The sequence below is a fragment of the Zingiber officinale genome, chromosome 1A (assembly GCF_018446385.1).
Source record: "Zingiber officinale cultivar Zhangliang chromosome 1A, Zo_v1.1, whole genome shotgun sequence".
NCBI lineage: Eukaryota > Viridiplantae > Streptophyta > Magnoliopsida > Zingiberales > Zingiberaceae > Zingiber > Zingiber officinale.
The window spans coordinates 192,794,775-192,813,503 of NC_055987.1; the positions used below are offsets into that span (position 1 = coordinate 192,794,775).

General features: G+C 37.8%; 2 protein-coding genes and 1 non-coding gene across 10 annotated transcripts; 1 reads left to right on the forward strand and 2 right to left on the reverse strand.

The window, feature by feature from the left end:
- Window positions 1-249: 249 nt before the first annotated feature.
- On the reverse strand, window positions 250-8,937 carry LOC122038961 (inorganic pyrophosphatase TTM2-like). Of its 5 annotated transcripts, none has more exons than XM_042598942.1 (13): window positions 8,722-8,937; window positions 7,666-7,722; window positions 6,249-6,609; window positions 4,805-4,919; window positions 4,485-4,680; window positions 4,229-4,342; window positions 3,930-4,103; window positions 3,357-3,551; window positions 2,018-2,140; window positions 1,797-1,918; window positions 1,388-1,502; window positions 989-1,249; window positions 250-782 (listed from the first exon to the last, which is right to left on the reverse strand). In XM_042598942.1, the coding sequence occupies exons 1-13, from the start codon at window positions 8,920-8,922 to the stop codon at window positions 582-584; spliced, it is 2,235 nt and encodes a 744-aa protein (XP_042454876.1). In that variant the 5' UTR covers window positions 8,923-8,937; the 3' UTR covers window positions 250-581. The 5 variants fall into 5 exon arrangements, with proteins under 5 accessions (XP_042454876.1, XP_042454879.1, XP_042454877.1 ...); XM_042598945.1 differs by having other exon boundaries at window positions 8,459-8,861; XM_042598943.1 differs by lacking the exon at window positions 7,666-7,722.
- A 1,551-nt stretch (window positions 8,938-10,488) lies between these two features.
- Window positions 10,489-12,778, reverse strand: LOC122038964. Of its 4 annotated transcripts, XR_006127977.1 has the most exons (6): window positions 12,582-12,778; window positions 12,376-12,429; window positions 12,206-12,257; window positions 11,384-11,558; window positions 10,868-11,013; window positions 10,489-10,757 (listed from the first exon to the last, which is right to left on the reverse strand). XR_006127977.1 is itself a non-coding variant. In XM_042598955.1 (5 exons), exons 1-4 carry the CDS (start codon window positions 12,683-12,685, stop codon window positions 10,876-10,878), a joined length of 348 nt encoding a protein of 115 aa, XP_042454889.1. In that variant the 5' UTR covers window positions 12,686-12,772; the 3' UTR covers window positions 10,489-10,757; window positions 10,868-10,875. The 4 variants fall into 4 exon arrangements, 2 of the variants coding, with proteins under 2 accessions (XP_042454889.1, XP_042454888.1); XR_006127976.1 differs by lacking the exon at window positions 10,868-11,013 and having other exon boundaries at window positions 12,582-12,775; XM_042598955.1 differs by lacking the exon at window positions 11,384-11,558 and having other exon boundaries at window positions 12,582-12,772.
- A 2,688-nt stretch (window positions 12,779-15,466) lies between these two features.
- TRNAS-AGA lies at window positions 15,467-15,548 on the forward strand. The gene has a single exon. It is a non-coding gene; the product is annotated as a tRNA-Ser (tRNA).
- The last annotated feature ends 3,181 nt before the right edge of the window (window positions 15,549-18,729 follow it).

Genomic DNA, 18,729 nt, shown 5'->3' on the forward strand with positions numbered 1-18,729 from the left:
AAACTCTTTATTGGGTTATGTTGTAGAATTTCAATTCTTATGTATTTGCTTTTAAGATTTAAGCTCTATTATATGCATGGGTACGAATGTTAAATAACAATAATTTTTTTGCACTATTCATATCTTTGAAAATCAAATTTAGTCCCATGTAATGGTAAAATACCTTCTTTTTAATAGTCACGTGGTATAAGTATTATTTTAATTTATCCTAATAATAGACAGAAAATCTAGTAGAACTGAATCAGATTGTTCTGCATAAATTGGATCCTTAATATCCATTAAAAAATCATTTTAATTAATATATTTTAGTTAACATCCGCATGCTAGAGACAGAAATAACATTTTTGGTGGTTCTACTATCCGAAAGATACAACCGCTAACTGCGGAAGAAAAAAAAGGGCAACAATAAAATAAAAATGAGAGAGAGAGAGAGGTGGACCATGACTCCTGCAAAACTTCAATGTGTTAGCTTTTGTCGATTCCAGTGTGTTCCTCCTTGAGCTTGAGGCCCTGCACAATTGTGCATCATGAACAGGTTAATATATCTAAAGTCATCGATCAGGATCTTCAAAGGCTTCATTTTAATTCCTGTTCAGATTTTTGAACAGAACGATGCCGATGCATCCCATTACTAGTATCCCTATTGTATTCCAGTTGGGCAATCTGCTTCTGTTATCAGTTAAGCCTTGCCGGGATGACAAAGACAAGCGCTCGTGCATCAAGTTGTTGAGGTTATCCAGCTGATGCATGATTTGTCGCTGACCACGCGAGACGAGCATTAGCTGCCAATGAAAGGAAGCATCAACATCACTGAAGCTGGTAGTACTACAATCATTGGATGATACTTAGGTTTCAAATATTCAAAGATTTGCAAGCAGAAACTAGACGACTTATAAAGATTGTTAGGAATGCAAGGGATTTAATATCACTGAAGCTTTGAACTAGTTAATATTTGAAGCAAAAGAATAGAAGGAATTTTGGTACGTACCTCATCCAGTAGGGAAGAATCTTTATTCAGCTGGGAAGAAGATGATGAAGTGGGCAGAAGGGTGCCATTGCCCAAGTTAGACATAAACAGCGATGTCGGGACAGAGCCATTACAGGTTTCCCCTTGGAGGGCCAAGTTTTGTTGGCTCATAGAAGTTTTCTGTGAGCTGAACTTCTTATTGTATTCTTCCATTTGTGAACTAAATTCATCGAATCTTTCATTTAGAGCAGAAATCTGCTCTGATAGATGATTGACAGCTTCCTATACAAGATTGGTAAGTATATATAAAAAAAAGGGTTGCATTAGACCACTTGTAACATAACATATAGGCATGCAAACGAAATTGTGAATTTTTCCCAGTTTCTACCAAATGAGCATATTGTCCTTGTGACAACTAACCCGACTGATTGCCGGTGATTCAGGTGGTTGCCTCTCGAACCTTCTCTGTTTGACATCAAGTCTGAGTTTGGCAATATTTTTCTCCCTTTGAGTAGAGAAGGAATGAGACATTCCGCTGAGGAAATAGACAGAAGAGTTGTTTCAAAATAGTTGTACCTTAAAATAACAACAAGCATCAAGTCAGATCCGCCGACAAATCATCAATTGATGTACCCATAAAAACAAGCTAGATCAGATAGGAGTAGAAAATGCAAGAAAAAGAAAATACCCAATAATCTTTATTAGGGATTGTAAAATATGATCATCTACAATATATGGTAGCATGGTGTATTGGCCAAGTAGCCGATGTTTATTTTGTGATTCTGAATAAGAACATAAGTACTACTAATGCTAATATACAGAAACAAACCTTTTATGAAATTTATTTCTCACAGCAACCTTATCAGCAGATGCCTGCGAGAGTGCTTCTCCGGGACTAGAGACCATATCATTGTCTATGCTGAGCTTTGTCCTCAAATCATCTGGCAATGCCTGCAGTTAAAAATATAAATTATGCAAAAACAATAGGAAGAAAAAAAGACAAATGTTTTGGAACTAGGTGCAATAAGAGTTGTTGTAGAGAATCCATACCATCACTTCATTCACAAGCTTTTCCAGTTGAATCTGTTCGATGTAAGTACGTGGAACGAACGCACTTTCCAGACCCAATTGCTCTGCAATATGCCTAACATACAGTCGCTCTTTTCCTTGCACCTTTCTCATAATCACAACTATTAGTAATTTATGATCAACAAAAAGGACTTTGAGCCAGAAACATAGAAAGTACATAAGCATAATGAATCACAACATCTTTATAATTATAATACAGAAACAGAAAAAACAAACACCTTTCCTCTTCCTCAAAAATGCACATGATCGAAGAAGTTATGAAGAATCAAGAAACATAGCAAACAGCTGAAGTTTACACAGACCACTAAATTCTTTCCTCAGGTGATGTGTGTATACAATTACTCACAGTTGTGCAGAAGAAATGACAGCTAAAAAAAAGCATAGAACAATTTCTTTCTAGTTCAGATAACATAAAGATGCCAGAGCCCTACTCCAAACTCTCATATTTGATGATTACCTTTAAATGGGAAATTACATTATGTTCATGAAAACTAGAGTTCATGAATTCCTTATGCTTAACCAATGTCAATTGTAATATCGAATTCATATCCATCTTTCAAGTGATGCTTCATTGAGTTCAGCTGTATAAGGCTATAGCATAGTAATATATCACCAAGCAATTAGTTACAGAGAAGAGTCTACCTGAATGCACCTGAGGTCCACCTCATAGTGAATCACGATGTCATATAACTTAAGTTTTGCAAGTATTGATATTAGGAACAAAACCATCATAGGAAGTAAGAATCAAGATGTATGAAAACAGCCCTACATCCTCAGTAGGGACTGGTGAATGTCAATGAAAATCTAGCAAGAATACTACAAGAAATACTATTTCGAAATACCAAAAGTATTTCAAAATAGCCTAAATTAGAAACCACTAAGAATAATTTCCATAACATTGTGCATAACCATGAAAGAGCCACCTGCAAGATACAATTTCTATCTATGATCTCTCTAATTTCTTCACAAGCTGAGTTAAGAAGATACATGGACTACAGAAGATTCTTTTGTAGCTAATTGGATAAGTTATTTCATCATACATGATGGCTAAATGACTATTACATAGCAATGAGTGACTAAGTGACCAAGCCCAATTAAAACTGCTTTAATGATATTGTAGATTTCATTACAACATAACTGAACAGCAATTCATAATGAAAACCAAGTCTCTCAGTAGTATGTTAGATTAAGGAACTATGTTGAAATATCTTCCATTATACAATATTCAAATCAACACATAATACAAGAATGTTCAAGCCACTCCAGATAGAAATAGCATTTACATATGCATTCCAGTTACCTGAATGTAATGGCGATTAAGTTGTTCTAACCAATCAATTTTCACAACCACCTTGTCATCATACAGCACATGACTACTTCTCTTCAGAATAGCTGCAATGCTATAGCCTAGTGCCATTAACCCACCAAGAAGACGCACACTAACTTCAAAAGTAATTCTGGGTGATATGATGAAGGGATTATCAGTTACCCATTCCTGGAAATTCACAAGTAGCCAGTGGTCACAGTGCCATATGAATACACACTAACTATATACAAGCAAAAGAAGATATACAAAAGAAGTATAAGACTAGGCATGTGAATATAGAAAATCCTTGAAATAAATATTCCTGAAGATAGACAATGCATTTAACAAAAGCTCACAACTTCATCCCATTGGATATTTGTGACAAATAACTCAAATTTATGAGTCAGCAAAATCAGGAAATATGCATACAATGCCAATCCAGAAAAAGGAATTTTCGTTTACATCAAACATGTTTCAAGAAAAATGTCTAAATTTACATGATCCTCATCCATAAACCATATGTCACATTAAATAAAAATTGTACAGGAAATATTCAGAATAACATACCTCAAACATGAGATTGTACTTTCCATCTCTGTTTCTCATTCTTAAATAAGATTGGCATGCTTCCGGGTCTTCACCTGGTGGCAATAGGTATATATCATAGGTTTCTTCTGTGCTTTCTTTGTGTTCTTGGGAAAGAACAGACTTGATTTGATCCACTGGTACATTCCTTGGCGACTGCAATATTAGAAAAAAGTTTAAGCTTCATACGAAATTAGCTGAAGACGTCAATATAAACAGTTTGCAAATACCATGCCTCCAAACATTAGCAACCATATATGCAACAAAATCCAAAGGCTAACCTTTAGAATGTAGGTTGGATTCTGGAAGCCTGTAAATGGATTGAACTTGTTGGAGATTTTTATATGTGCTGTTTGCAAGTCTGGTTCAATGAACGCTTTGTACATTGGATAAACCTGTGTAATATAGAGAAGTCAGTATAAATGGTCAGGGCTCAGGATATTCAAGTAAATGAACTTACTAATGTCAGTTAATTTAAAGTTTAGTTAGCAGAAGCATAAAGAAGTTTTCTCAAGGAGAAAAGATAAAGTAGATAACTGTTTCTGAAATTTGATGAATAATCTCTTCAGGTTCTTGTCCAGCACGCTGTATGTCCCGCAAAACCCTTTTAACAAGGTCAAAATGTACACCACCAGTCACAGAAACACGCAGATCAAGTAGAGGACGCAACTTCTCACTTAAAGCATAAATCCCTTCAAGAAAAACAATCCTAGAGCTAGGGACGTCAACAGTCCTGCCAAGAAGAAAACAACAAGGATGATGAATCTATCCTATGAAGAAATATCAGGAAGTTCTAGTGCACACTGCACCGCTACCTAATTACTCATATATATAATCAAACCACTGTTGATTATCACCTGTATCCAATGCAACTACTTGACTTGAAATCATATATTGGCACCTGAACAGACTTCCCTTCTTTTAGTCCGCGAATATTTTCTAGCAAAGTGTCATAATCTGTTAACCGTGGATCTGGAAGAAAATGCATGAATTAGAAGTTTCCAGCATAAGGTGATGTTACAATAACCATCAGTTAAGATATCATTCTGCGTTGATCGACATAGGCAAAACATCCACCCATCATCTAGAACCTAGAACTCTATGATACAATGGCACTTCCTAGATCCCTCGCAACAATGTGTGGCTTCATGTGAAGAAGCTGACGACCCACAGGGAACTCTCCAAGACGCAAAATATACAAAGACCATGACTCCTCTTCCTACTGCACCTAGGGTTAACGCTCGACACACCCACTAGCACCGACACTAGCACCAGACTCAGCCACCATGTCTTGTTTGGTTAAGGAACCAAAACTCCAGCTTAGAACAAGATTTTAAGCCTTCATAGCAACAGGTATTATTCAAACTTCATAAAATGAAGTTAAGTTTGAAGTTACCAACAAAAAGATTTACATGTACAAAATCAAATAAGCCTAGTTTCTAATCATGAACACACAAGAAAGAGCAACCAATGAAGAAACAAGTGGCATGTTCAAGAATAAACAATATCAGATCATTGTGATGCAACTACAAGAACAAACAACAAATGACAAATATCTTAGAGCCAAATGTGTAGATATTAGTTGTGGTAAAATCGGTCATTTAAAAGCATTTTTATGCATGAAGGGGTGGCATCTGAGAACATTTGTGGTAACTAAGCATCATCAAAATCCAAGTACAAGAACCACAAGTGTCCATTGCATCTAAGTGCATCCTTGTACGGATGTGACCTGGGGGACCAATCAGCACTTGTCTGTCTTCATGCACATTGTTGTTAGCATATATATTCTGCATGAAATATTTTTTAAATAAAGAACAGGAAAAGGAGGAAAGACAGGAACCAAGATGTGACTCAGTCAAAATTAAAAGCATATTCAAAGATGTAAGAATTGAAATCCCCTATTCAAAATATAATGCAGTATTATTTAAAAAAAAACTCTGAAATTGTCCATTCTAATAAAATCTATTAATACTAGAGTCACAAAAATCAGCCAAAAGATAGTGAATAGGAGTTTTTCTTCTATCATCAAAATTATAAACACATGTAAATGAAAGGCAATCCGTCAGCAAAATACAACTAACCAGGCAGTAAGAATCTTTTTGAGCTACCAAAACATGAAAGCTGAATAAAAGAGAAATAAAAATGAATTAGATAGGAATATGTATCAGTTCCACTGTCCATGCTAAAAGAACAGAGGAAACAATATAAAAAGGACAAGAAAGAAAAGAGGATATGACAGCAAAAAGAGATTAAAGAAATAGGGAGCAGTCTATTGAAAGAAAAGTTCTTCTTCAGACCTACCATCAAAATTTCCATCAATGATGCGACTAGAATCATTGTAGTTGTCCATAGATATGACAGCGATGCTTGGGATGAAATTGAGAACCTTCTCAGTAAATACAGACTTCCCAGCCCCAGAAGGACCAGCTACCCCAACCACAATAATCCCATCATTCTTTTGAGCCAATAACTGGCATGCACGTATTACTATGAAGAAACCTTTTTCAAATGACAATGGATCTTGAATTGGAACAATTTCGTAACGATCAGAATTCTTTCTCTTTGCCAACCGAACTTGATCTCTTAATAGACCATGCCTACGTTGGGGTGAGTCCATGATAGAATTATCTTGATCCATCAACCAAAACAATGTGGAATTGCTCTGTAACACAAATAAAATGAGCATGAGTTGAAAAGAATAAACCAAAAAGAACTAAGCAAAATAACACAAGTGCAGAGAGGAGGTTGGAATCTGTAATAAAAATAAAAACTGTAATCATAATCACTAAGCTTGTGCATGAAAGCTACTTAAGAATCTAAAATAGAAGGTGCAAATATAATCAGACTCAAGAGTTTCAACTTTCTAATTAAACTCAAACATTTGGTAACTACCACCAGATGAGGAATAACAGCATATATTATGTGAAATAAGACTATGCAAGATACTTATGCATTTGAAAGAAATCAACATCAAATTGACATTGTAACTTAGAACTTGATGCAATTAATAGCCTTTATAGTACCGTTAAAATTTTCAGGTACGGTATCAAACAATTTTTGTCTCAAATTTGAAAAGTGATCCCCACCTAATTTGGAATAGTCAATTCAACTCCTCTGGGTTACAGTTCCCTAATAAAGTCATCCACAATGACAACTTCCAATTTCCTTAGTGAATGCATGACAACCACAGATGGGATATGTGGTGTACATGTGCATAAAAGAAAATCTTATTTGGATTAATTTTAGATTTTTTTTTATTAATATCGATTGTAATATGTTTTTATGTTGCATGATTGATATTTTTTTGTTTAAGTACAAGGTGAAAATGTTGATAAATATGCACTATTATGTGTAAATTAGACATTTTTATCAATCTAAATATTTTAAAGATTTTTGATAATGATCACATATATTCCCTTGTATACTCTATATCTTCAATGTAGTTGGTTGACCATATACCACCTACCTACACTTTTTGAAATCTTGAAATACATTAAGCTTCAGGGTTCAAAGCAAACCAACTTAGCAAACTCCGCTCAGTCATTAGCCAAAAACCAAGAACCATAAAAGTTGACATAATGCATGCATATAGTATTATCGCATTGCTTCCTTTCATTCAAAAAGTATTGCTTGACAAAGAATTGACTGAACATGATGGTGTGTATTAACATTTCCAAGCTCAGACATGGGTCCTTACACAGGACAAGAGAATACTCACTCTAGGCTTCCAGCAGATGGAAAGTGGAAAACTTCCAGCTTGGATATGGAGTTTTATCTGAAACAAAAATCTTGTCAAAGTCAAAAAATGTAAATGCTTGATCAAGATGTTTAACTGACCAACCACAAGTAGTTTGCTAATAAAAACTACTCGGGATTTATGTCAAGATCCTTGTATCTTTTCCAATTCAGCCATATGAAGCAAATAGAACTCCAAACAAGTAGAGGTTTCTGATGGATGTTTGTAATCCCTTGAGGTGGTAAAACGAGAAAAAATAATAATTTTCCCCATCAGGTGGCTTTCCAGGTTATAACACTTGAGGCGGTTCCTTCAAAGCATAGATGCACCCCTAGGAGGAGAACAGTGCTGAAGTTGACGAAGAAATCTACTTTATAGTCAAGTTGTGATACAAAGAATTCACTGAAGGTCAGATACTTCTCTACACCTAACTTGCACTCTAATAAGAAAAAAAAAGGATCGACTTTATCCTGCGGGTCCTCGCCACCCCCTTCTTCGCCTCCCCCAATTCAACTATTATGTTCTACAGAACAGAAGTTATGGACCATGGGATAAGGGAATATCAAACAAATTCACCGGGTACCTATATGCCATTTATAAACCAGTCCGAGTGCACGTCGACCATGGTTTAAACCACCCAACAACCAATTAAAAAATAAAACAATTGTAACATATATCAGTTGAATAAGCGAATCGTACCATAACAAAAAAACACGAAAATTCCACTCTAAACGTCCATCGATAAAAATTTGAATTAGATGTTTGACAAACTAACCAAAATGTCAAAGACTTCTGAGTCATCGCTACTTCCACTTATCAAGCCTGTGTCACCCTAACGTCAAGTACGGCACTCGAATTATAGTAAATGTAAAAGAATGGAAAACGTCAAGAAATCTAGAAGAACGCTAGCATCAAAGCCAGCCACCTCGCAGTGGAAATAGCAATGAAACTCAAGGCAAACTCTCGCTGCATAACTTAAGCAGAAGATCTGGGCGAAAAGTTACGGGATTTCCAAAGGGAGCACGAAGACACACTCACTTGCTCGGCAGTGGGATGAGATTGAGGAGGAGATAAAGGCGGCGGAAGCGGAGAAGGGATCGAGTGCGGCGGCTGGTAGGGGAAGAGGAGCGGATGCCGAGAACGATCGAGACTGGCGAGTGGGCGAGATCGCAGGCCCAGATGATTCCCAACCCCTCGATGGTGCCACGGAAACCCACGGTGGACCTTTAAAAGTCGCATGCGAATTATTAAATAAAATAAATTGACTTCCGTACCCACTCGTGCACCAACCTGGGCGAAAGTGTGCAGTGATTGGAGGAGTGCGCGGGGCCCGCAGATAAATAGTGGGCTCCCTGTAGCGCCCCCTGTGGCGCCTAGTATCTAAAGGACAAGCGAGGAGTGGTTGCGCGTGATCGCTTTTAATTTAAATTGGTCCCATAACAAGACATGTAATTATTGGACTGGATACGATACGATTCCGAATTTTGAATATAAACGAAAAAAAATATGAGTAAACTAGAGAAAAATTTTCAATCATGAATTAAATTTTACATATAATTTTTACTCATAACAAATTTTATTTCCATTTCTTATATTTAAAGTTTTATTTGTTTCAATTCTCTCATACAAATATTATTATCTAATTACCCCTTATATTTTTTAGGTACAAAAGGTCCAAAAATAAATATAATTTCTCTTAAAGTCAATATTTATACTATAATTGAATATATTTTCTATTAAATTGAGTATGATTTTTTTTCCTATTTTAATATAATTCTTCCTAAATTTAATACTATTTAAAGAAAATCTAATATATTTTCTATCTAATTAAGTATCATTTAAAGAAAATCTAGTATATTTTCTATATCATTTAAAGAAAATTTAGTATATTTGAGTATATTTTCTATTAAAATTATCCTTCATATTTCTAAAAATGAATATAATTCCTATTAAATTCAACACTTTAAACTAGAATCAAGTATATTTTCTATTAAATTGAGTACAATTTTTTTCCTATTTAATATAATTTCTACTAAATTCAGCACCAATTAAAAAAAATTAGTATATTAAAAAAGAATCGTACTCAATTTGACAAAAAATATATTAAATTCTAGTTTAATGTACTGAATTTAAAAGAAATTATACTTATTTTTAGACTTTTTATACTTAAAATATCAGAGGTAATTAAGTAAATATATTTAACTAGGGAATGAAAATAAAGATTTATTTCAATGGGAATTACATGTAAAATTATGTTTGTCAATGAGGATTGCATATAAATTTTCCCAAAAAATATTGCAAAAAACAACACAGTGTGATTCAAATGCGTGAATGATATAAGGATTTTTTCAGTTATTAATTTAAATTAATTTTAGAAGGATTAATTAAGCTTAGGTTATAATATTGATTAGTATATTAAATGATGATAAATAGAGAGAAGATTATAACAAATAGAGAAAGTAGCATGAGACACAGATAGGCAGATAAGGAGATAACAATAAAAAAAGGGAACTTTAGACGATGACCGACCGACCGACCAAGGAGATGAGGACAATGAATGGTGAGAGACGACGGAGTAACGGTCAAAAGGCGACTCATGATAAAGGAGAAGAAATCTCAAACGAAAGAGAGTCGCACGAGATGAACACGAAGTGGTTCAAGATGCTAGACAAAAGGAGGGGTCAGGACCACTGGTGAATGGGAGTGAGGATCACACATGAGTAGGGGAAATCATTTTAGCTAAGTATTCGTATTTCTATTGACCAAAAGGATCGATTAGCCATGCTTTTCCAATGCCACAAATACTTAAAAAAAAGCTTGAAGCAGAAGATAAATCATCCAACAGAAACTAAACAGGAGCATCATTTTGTGGGATCCCCCTCTACAGACTTGGTGGGGTTTTCTGTGTCGTTGGGATGATTGTTCTTGCCCAAGTTCATCAGATTAAGATTCCATTGTTGCGCACAAGGGGTAAGCTTAGCAAATTGATTGCTCAGGTTTGCACGCAACTCGTGTGGAGAAAGTTGATCTGGAGACTGGATAGCTCTGCCGACGGACTTAATAGCAACGTCAATCTGTAAATTGCAGCAAGCAAAATGATAGAAAGTTGCTGAAACCGAGTTTAGCAAAACATATTGAAATGAACAAACAAAACCACTTTTTTTTTGGTTAGTCTATGACTTACTTAAGAATCTATAGCTTCAAGCAAAGATATTGAATACCACTTGTTGAACATGGGATGACAATAACACATGAGGTCGCGAGAGAGAAAATTGTGGGTTCCAATATGATACGAGGAGGAAGAACTGAGGGAAAAGTGTATAAAGTGACCTATAAAATGAAGACAATCGTTAACTCAAGGCACTGAGCAACAAATCTAGAGAGTTATTCATCCATAGCCAGTTCACCAATTTTTGTCAAAATGTTCCAAGTATATATATCATGTAGAAACGCAAATCGCCAAAGATCTGACGTCTGTGGCAAAATATGCAATAAAGGCTGAGAGGCATCCATTTTGTCGACACATTTTCGGTTTGCAATGAATTGATAATAATAGTTGACCACTTCCCTAATCATTTTTGGTGCTGCCATATGTTCATTAACCAATCAAAGTTGCACAGTGCAATAATCTTAATATTACCATTGGAGATAGAGGACTGTTATTACTCGTATTTGGAGGATAGAAAGATGGAGGGCTTACATGATTCCAGTGATTGCAGGATAACAACCGAGGGCGAAAGATGTGGAGGGTTGCCAAGGGCCTTAACCTGTGCAAGCCTATGGAGGTGGATGGTGGCATGGTAGCGATGCAAATGAGTCAGTCATTGGTACCAGTCAGCAATTAAAACAGGTACTGGACTCTGATGTTGTAAAGGCTGGGAAGAAATTAAGAAGATAACATAAGGAACATAGAAACTTAGTTCTATATTTTCTGTCTGCTGTCGAGTGTAAGAGATTAACCGAAAAAAAGATGCATCACACATTACTCAATAAGAACCCAAGCTTCTTTCTACTTGACTGCTACATTTGTCAAGGGTCACAAATTCCTATATACTTAAACAACTAAGAGAGTCAAACATGCATTCTAACATTTGTGAGTGTCCAAACTCCTATTTACTATCACTTGAATATAGCTATGTAAATATTCTATGGGCCAAGGAAAGATGACTCGTTAACTTTTAGGGGAACAATAACTGGTACCAGCAACAAGAAACTTCATCTTTGTCTCATCAATCATAATACCATGATAAACTAAAACTAACTTCAGGAAAAGGAGAATTAAACCTTATAGAGACCGAACAGTTGAACAAAACTAAATACAATGAACTCAGTGGTCATTTGGTTGTTTTACTTAGAAATGCAAAAGGAAATACTGATAGAAAAATGACTTTAGATAATGATCTCAAGACTTATCCAGTGACTCAGCTTAAAGTGGAAAAGCATTCAAATTTCCTCCCCCAGTACACAAAACAGACAAAAAAAGAGACAATTTTGACATCCGGAAAATCATTATGATTCATACCGACTGCGAAGCGGCGTTCACCAAAGACTTAGCTATCGGCAAGATGCAAAACCTGAAAAAAAAAAAATTCTCGTGATATTACAACCAATCCACTGGATAAAACAAATTTCAGAAAAATAAAATTGGTTCATGGAGCAATAAAAGAGTTAAAAATAGCAGAAATAGCGTACATTCCTCGACCGCCTGCATAGGCTTCTTCAGACGGATCCTTCCACTCGTCGAAGCTGCATAATGACAAGAAACCGAAAACAATTCCCAAATAAATTAGGATAAGAAGCTTGTTCCCGGATTCTCAGAGTGCAAAAGAAGAAAACAAATCCCAAAATAAAAACGATTTTTTCTCAAAAGAAGAGAACAAAGAGATGGAAGAGAATACATCCAACCATAACGGTTGTCGAACAACAGGCGTTTCGGAGACCTAGGCGTCAAGGGACGAGGTAGCAAGTGGGCGTTCTTCGCCTCCGACGAATTCGCCTCCATTGTCGCCTTAGCGAGAGCTCCAAGAGCACCAGCGAGAGCGGAGACCGCCCCTTTTCCTGATTAGGGTCTGGGCAACCCGTGGGCCATGATCGACATCGCACAAGCACTCCACGTGAGTAAATCAGACGTCAAAAATGCCTTTTTTCTCTATATAGATCTCTTAAAAAATATAAATAACTATTAACTTTTTTAATTGATTAGATTAGCACGAGGAGAACGGCAAGGAGCCTCCTTCGTTGGGCTTGACCATGATAAGCAGATGGTTAAGACGGCGATGGCTAATTCTTCCTGAGAATCGATTTTTGATGGTTGCGTTAGAGATGTACTAGTTGGGTTGACCAGACATGTAAGAGAAGGATATCGATTTTTTGTAATACGCGTACTGTTAGATAAAATGATTTATCGGAGATTTTTAGAAATTAGTGGAATTTAAATACATCGAATTAAATTCAAATATCAAGATGACTTGTGCTAACAATCTCAAATTGTCAGATTGATTTCTGCTAAGTGCCGAATGCAAACTGTACAATAACCGAGCAGATCAAACGAGTAAGTGTACAATGAGCGAACAAAGTGGCCAAGTAAGTGAGCAGTCGAGCGACTGAGCGAACTAAGAATCCGAGCGGATAAATGATCGGACGAGCAGACAAAGAGGGCAAGCAAGTTTGCGACCGGACGAGCAAAAAAATCGAGTGGTCGAGTGAAGAAGGCAAGTGACCGATCAAGCAACGCAAGGTTGTAGTTTCCTTGTAACAAATTCTTTCCACCTCTGATGATGCTCAACCATGAGTCAACTTAATTCAATACTCACGCATGAGAGAAAGACTCTCCTTATATATTTGTTTATATCATGTATGTGAATCAATATAAACTAATAAACATGTCTTGAAACTCCTAATACGAGACTAGAGTCTCATTCATAATGGAGTTTCATACATTATTCATCTCTTTTCCATTCACACACATATATATATATATATATATATATATATATATATAGTAAGTACTAATTTGGATGGTTGTAGGTTTGATGTGTCGGAGGAAGAGAAAAGATCGCATCTTAGTAGCCAACAGGGCAAGTTTAGTGACGTTAAACCGCTAAAAGTTATCGAGAAAAAAAAAATATGAAGACGAGGATGAAGAAGAAATAAGTACTATGGGTATGAAAAACATGTGAGATTGAGGACGTTGATTTACATAATGCTTAATTAAAGTATGAGAAAAAACAAGTCATGGCTGGGGAAGCTCCCGTTTGAGCTTCTAAAGCGCTGTGCTTTTAGAGTGAAACCGGTTTAATCTTGGGTCTTTGGATGCTTAGGAAGAAGCTGTACAAGATGCAACCCAGGAGTAGAAGCATTCCTCTTGAGATTGCTCTGGATGTAATGGTAAAAGATTTACCTTTTTTTTCTTATTATTGTTATGGAATGCTACTCGTGATAATTTGGAACAACTTGAAAGTTACAAAATTGATTCCATTGAAGATGAAACTGAGCTTAAATAAATTCGATTTACCACTTAGTGTGTGTGAAATCGCATCTCACGTTTATAATCCATGCTTTTGATTTCATAGAAGTTTGAGGTTGGTTGGTGAAATGATATGGTTGGCTAATTAGCTGGATGTTTATATAAAATGATATGGTTGGCTAATTAGCTGGATGTTTATATAAGGAGAAGTGTGTTGTAATTAAGATGTGTTTATAGATTTGGTGAATTATAGTTGAATGACATCCTTACATTTGTATCATTGCATACATCAAATTCTACAAGTAACCACAAGTTGAATTGCGTTACTTATAACAAGTCATGCGTAAAGTGTGAAGCAACTCAAATGCATCACATTCATCTTGCAAGTAGGTCATGCATCAAAGTTGATGTTACGGAAAGAGCTTATTGCAATTGGTAAATTTATATGATCTCCATACTTTGTCTCAAATTAACTGGCTTCTTATTTGTAACTTACTATCTATCAGTTGTTTTTTTCTTTAGAATTATTCCATTGTTATTATACTACTATCAGAGGCATTGTTAAACAAATGTTAGGTAGAATATCAAAGATTCTCTATTAACATTTGTTCCTCTTTGTAGAAACCTCTCCAATCTCAGTTGAAGATTCAAGCGGTGTGTCGCAACAAAGTTTTCTCGGTCGTGAGACGTCTTTTGATTCTAAAATCTCAATTATCTACTAGTGGACTGACCTCATGATTAGGTCAGTGAGATGTTTCGTAGCTCCACGCAAGGAGAGTTGGTTGATCCAGACATCCCGAGCAATTATTTTTCAAGCTAAGAAAGCTCCGAGTCTCTAATTAATCATGAAATTTTATTTCTTTGTCATTAGGGTTCATGTCTGTGCAATGATTTCCTTTTTATTGTTTAGTCTTATTATTAAGTTAATGTTGGTCTGTGCAGGTTGTTCTATGTTTTTTATTTATTTATTGAAAGTATTATCTTCTAGGTAGTTTGTTATATTATCTTAAGGAGATCACATAAGATTATTAATTGAAAAGTTAAATTACAAACAAGATTATCGTATAACTTAGTAAATCTATGGTTTCCATTTTTAAGATGTTATATACAATTTGGATGTAAATAAACATACGCCATAAAGTTAAATTAAACATCGACATTTAAAAGTAAAATTATATGAACTAGAGCAAGCTTATTACCTTTGTAATTGGATGCGTTAAAAGATGGATAAATTATGTGTTAAAATAAAGTTAATGATCAGTTAAAAGCTATATATATTTTATTAATTGATTAATGACACAGTTGTTAACATCTCATGTGGTCGTGCCGGAGTGGTTATCGGGCATGACTAGAAATCATGTGGGCTTTGCCCGCGCAGGTTCGAATCCTGCCGACCACGAATTTTTCTGTAATTTCTTGCGGATTTTTTTGTAATTTCTTGAGGAAGGCTTCGTTTAAAATGTGAATAACGAATTTTCTAGTCAGATAAGTGAAAAAGCACTCTTTTTAAAGTAAATACCTTTGAAATTATAATTAATCTTATGCACAAAAAAAGTAAAAAAAAAATCTTCATTAATTATAGAACAAAGATTCAACAGAAGCAATAAGATATTGGTTAACTGGGTGGGCTAGCGAGACGGTGGTGAGGCAAGTTGACTCATCATCTTAACGAATTGGGGATAGACGGATCAACTCACGGACGTAACTATAAAATAAAAAAGTCCGCGTCATGCTTAGATTGGCATGTAGATTACTCATTCAATGAAGACAAAATGTTCATTAACACCTATTACTTAGGAAAACATGTTAAAACAAGTTAAGAAAGTTTATCATAAATGATGCGATGATGATGAAGGGTCTCATCCCGTGGTCATGATAGAGGTCAAAGTCAAAACGGTTAACGTACAGATTTCATCGGACGGTCGGGTGAAGCATGCTCCTACTGAGGGAGAAGGCCCCAATCCGTCGCCGCCTTCAACACGAGGAGAAGTAAAACGACCGACGCTCAATGGATTATCGGACGCCGAACGGAGGAGGAGACGAGGTGCAGAAACCAGGCCGAGTGATTACCCCGCTCGGCCTGGCAGTAGGTCTTGGCAGTGGCAGAGTGGAATTTCGGTCGAGCGGACACACGGACAGGAGTAATGAGGTTCTGATCGACTGAACGGGACACCAGAGCGGCGAAATTTCGGCCGAGCGACCAACTTGCTCGGCCTAACAGTACACTTCCTCTGATATCCATCGACGTCCTTTTGGGAGTTGGTGTCGCCGACACCGAGCATGGATAACCAAAAAATCGTACGACGAAAGCTTCCACTATCACTTCAGAGATATGCTCGGTCCGTTAAGGTACTGTGTCAGAAACACTTTACCGACAAGTCTTTCAGGGAAAACTTTGAGAAGTGTGCTCGCCTTGGGAAGCATGTACGCGCGCTACAAGAATTCTATATAAAGGGGGGCTCAAGTATCGGCGGAGGTACGCAATACGCGAGACGCTGTGCTCTCTGATGTTCATTTTTGCTCTGCCTTCTACTTTATCGGCGGTGACTGACTTAAGCGTTAGAGGGTCAATGCCGAGGACTCTTCCCTGGCTCAGCACTAACGTCATCTGTGTTGCAGGTCCGAGCAGAGTCTATAGGCGGTGAGCGAGAGCGCCACATCCTCGACATTCCATCTCTTCGACTTTCGGACATAATCATATTTGGCGTTGTCTATGGGAACTTAACCTACATCTAAGGCGAGAAGATAGAGAATGTTGGATGACTCACCACCGTGGCACTCACCCAGGAAGAGCTCAACATGCTGGTTCAAGCCCGAGCGACAAAGATGATTGAGCAGCAGCAACAACAGGCGTTAGCCAATCGGCAAGTGCCGCAGCCTGCAGCATCGACGGCCGGGAGATGAGCAGGGCAGGAAGACCGAATGGAGCAAATCTCCGTATGGGGGCAGAATAGAAGGTCGATCGGCACACAGGGGGAAGCACCGCCCGCGCCGATCCCCTTTCATCGCGCCTTGTTCCAAACCCTCTCAGAAATAGCCCAAGTGAATCAAGAACGGGATCGTCTTCGAATGATGCTCTCATTCGGGATGCACGAAAAGGCAAGGAGTCCCGAATCAACGTGTCGTCCGAATGGATCAATCGGCAGTTCTCCGAGGAGATCTTACAAGACCTTCTGCCCAGACATTATACTCTACTGGCGATCGGGACATACAATGGATCAACCGATCCAGATGATCATCTGGATAGGTTCGATAATGAAGTCACGCTGCACCAGTATACAGATGGGGTAAAGTGCCGAGTTTTTCTTACTACTCTTTCTGGATCGGCGCAACGTTGGTTTAGAAGTTTGTCGGACGGATCTATACGCAGCTTCAAAGACTTCCGAGCTGCATTCTTACATCATTTCGCCAACAACCGACGCTATCAAAAGACGATCGTCAACCTCTTCTCCCTGAAACAAGGATCAAAAGAAACACTTCAGGCCTACATACAACGTTTCAATCAAGTAGCCATGGGCATCCCCTCAGTCATATGAGACGATGATGAACGCCTTCACTCAGGGGCTCGTCGAGGGAGATTTCTTCCGATCGCTCATCAGGAAGTCGCTCAGGGACTTCGATCACATGCTTAAGAAGGCCAACGAATATATAAATGTGGAAGAAGCCCAAGCGACCAGAAGAAAAGAGGCGTCGACCATCAAGCAGCCATCAGCCGCCCATAGGGCCGAGGGCCGAAGGAGCGCGACCACACCAGAAGACCAGGACACATGCTGTGCAGCATGTGGCTTCCGGTCGGCAGAAGGTGGCAAAAGGCAAGGTGTGGACACTGATGTTGTATTCTTTCCACCAGTCGGCGACCCACAACACGCGTGATTGTCGCGGTCTAACACCAATCATCAGCAGACCGGCTCCAAGAGGATACTACCGTCGATCTCCTTCTCTCAATCGGTGCCAAAGACACCAATCTACTGGGCGGTGAGAGGACGAAAGAAACGCGCTCGAGCGACACCATCAACACCAGCGAAAGGATGACATAGATCCCTCCCGAGTCTCAGCCGAGCGAAATAGACCCTCCGCTCGGGAAAAAGAAAACCGAAGCAACATATCCCGAGGAGAAATAAGCATGATCGCCGGAGGGTCGATCGACGATGACTCCAACAGAGCCAGGAAGTTATACACTCAACGGCTGGAGATCCACGCGGTGGGATGTAGCAGGGAGAAGGTCGAAGGGCCCGAGATCAGCTTCGGCCCCAGCGAGTTGGAGGGAGTGGAGATCCCTCATGACAACATACTGATCATCCGGGCAGTAATCGCTAATTACACTATTCACCGAACTTTTATTGAGACAGGGAGTTTGGTGAACATCATCTTCAAGAAGACGTTCGATCAATTATAAATTGATCGGAATGAGTTGCTGCCCATGACGACCTCGCTTTATGATTTCATGGGTAATGAAGTGTTGCCACTCGGATAGGCTCGACTGACCATCTCGCTCAGGGAAGAACCATTGAGGAGAACCAGAACCACAAACTTTATCGTGGTGGACGCGTCGTCAGCCTACAACATCATCTTGGGTCGAC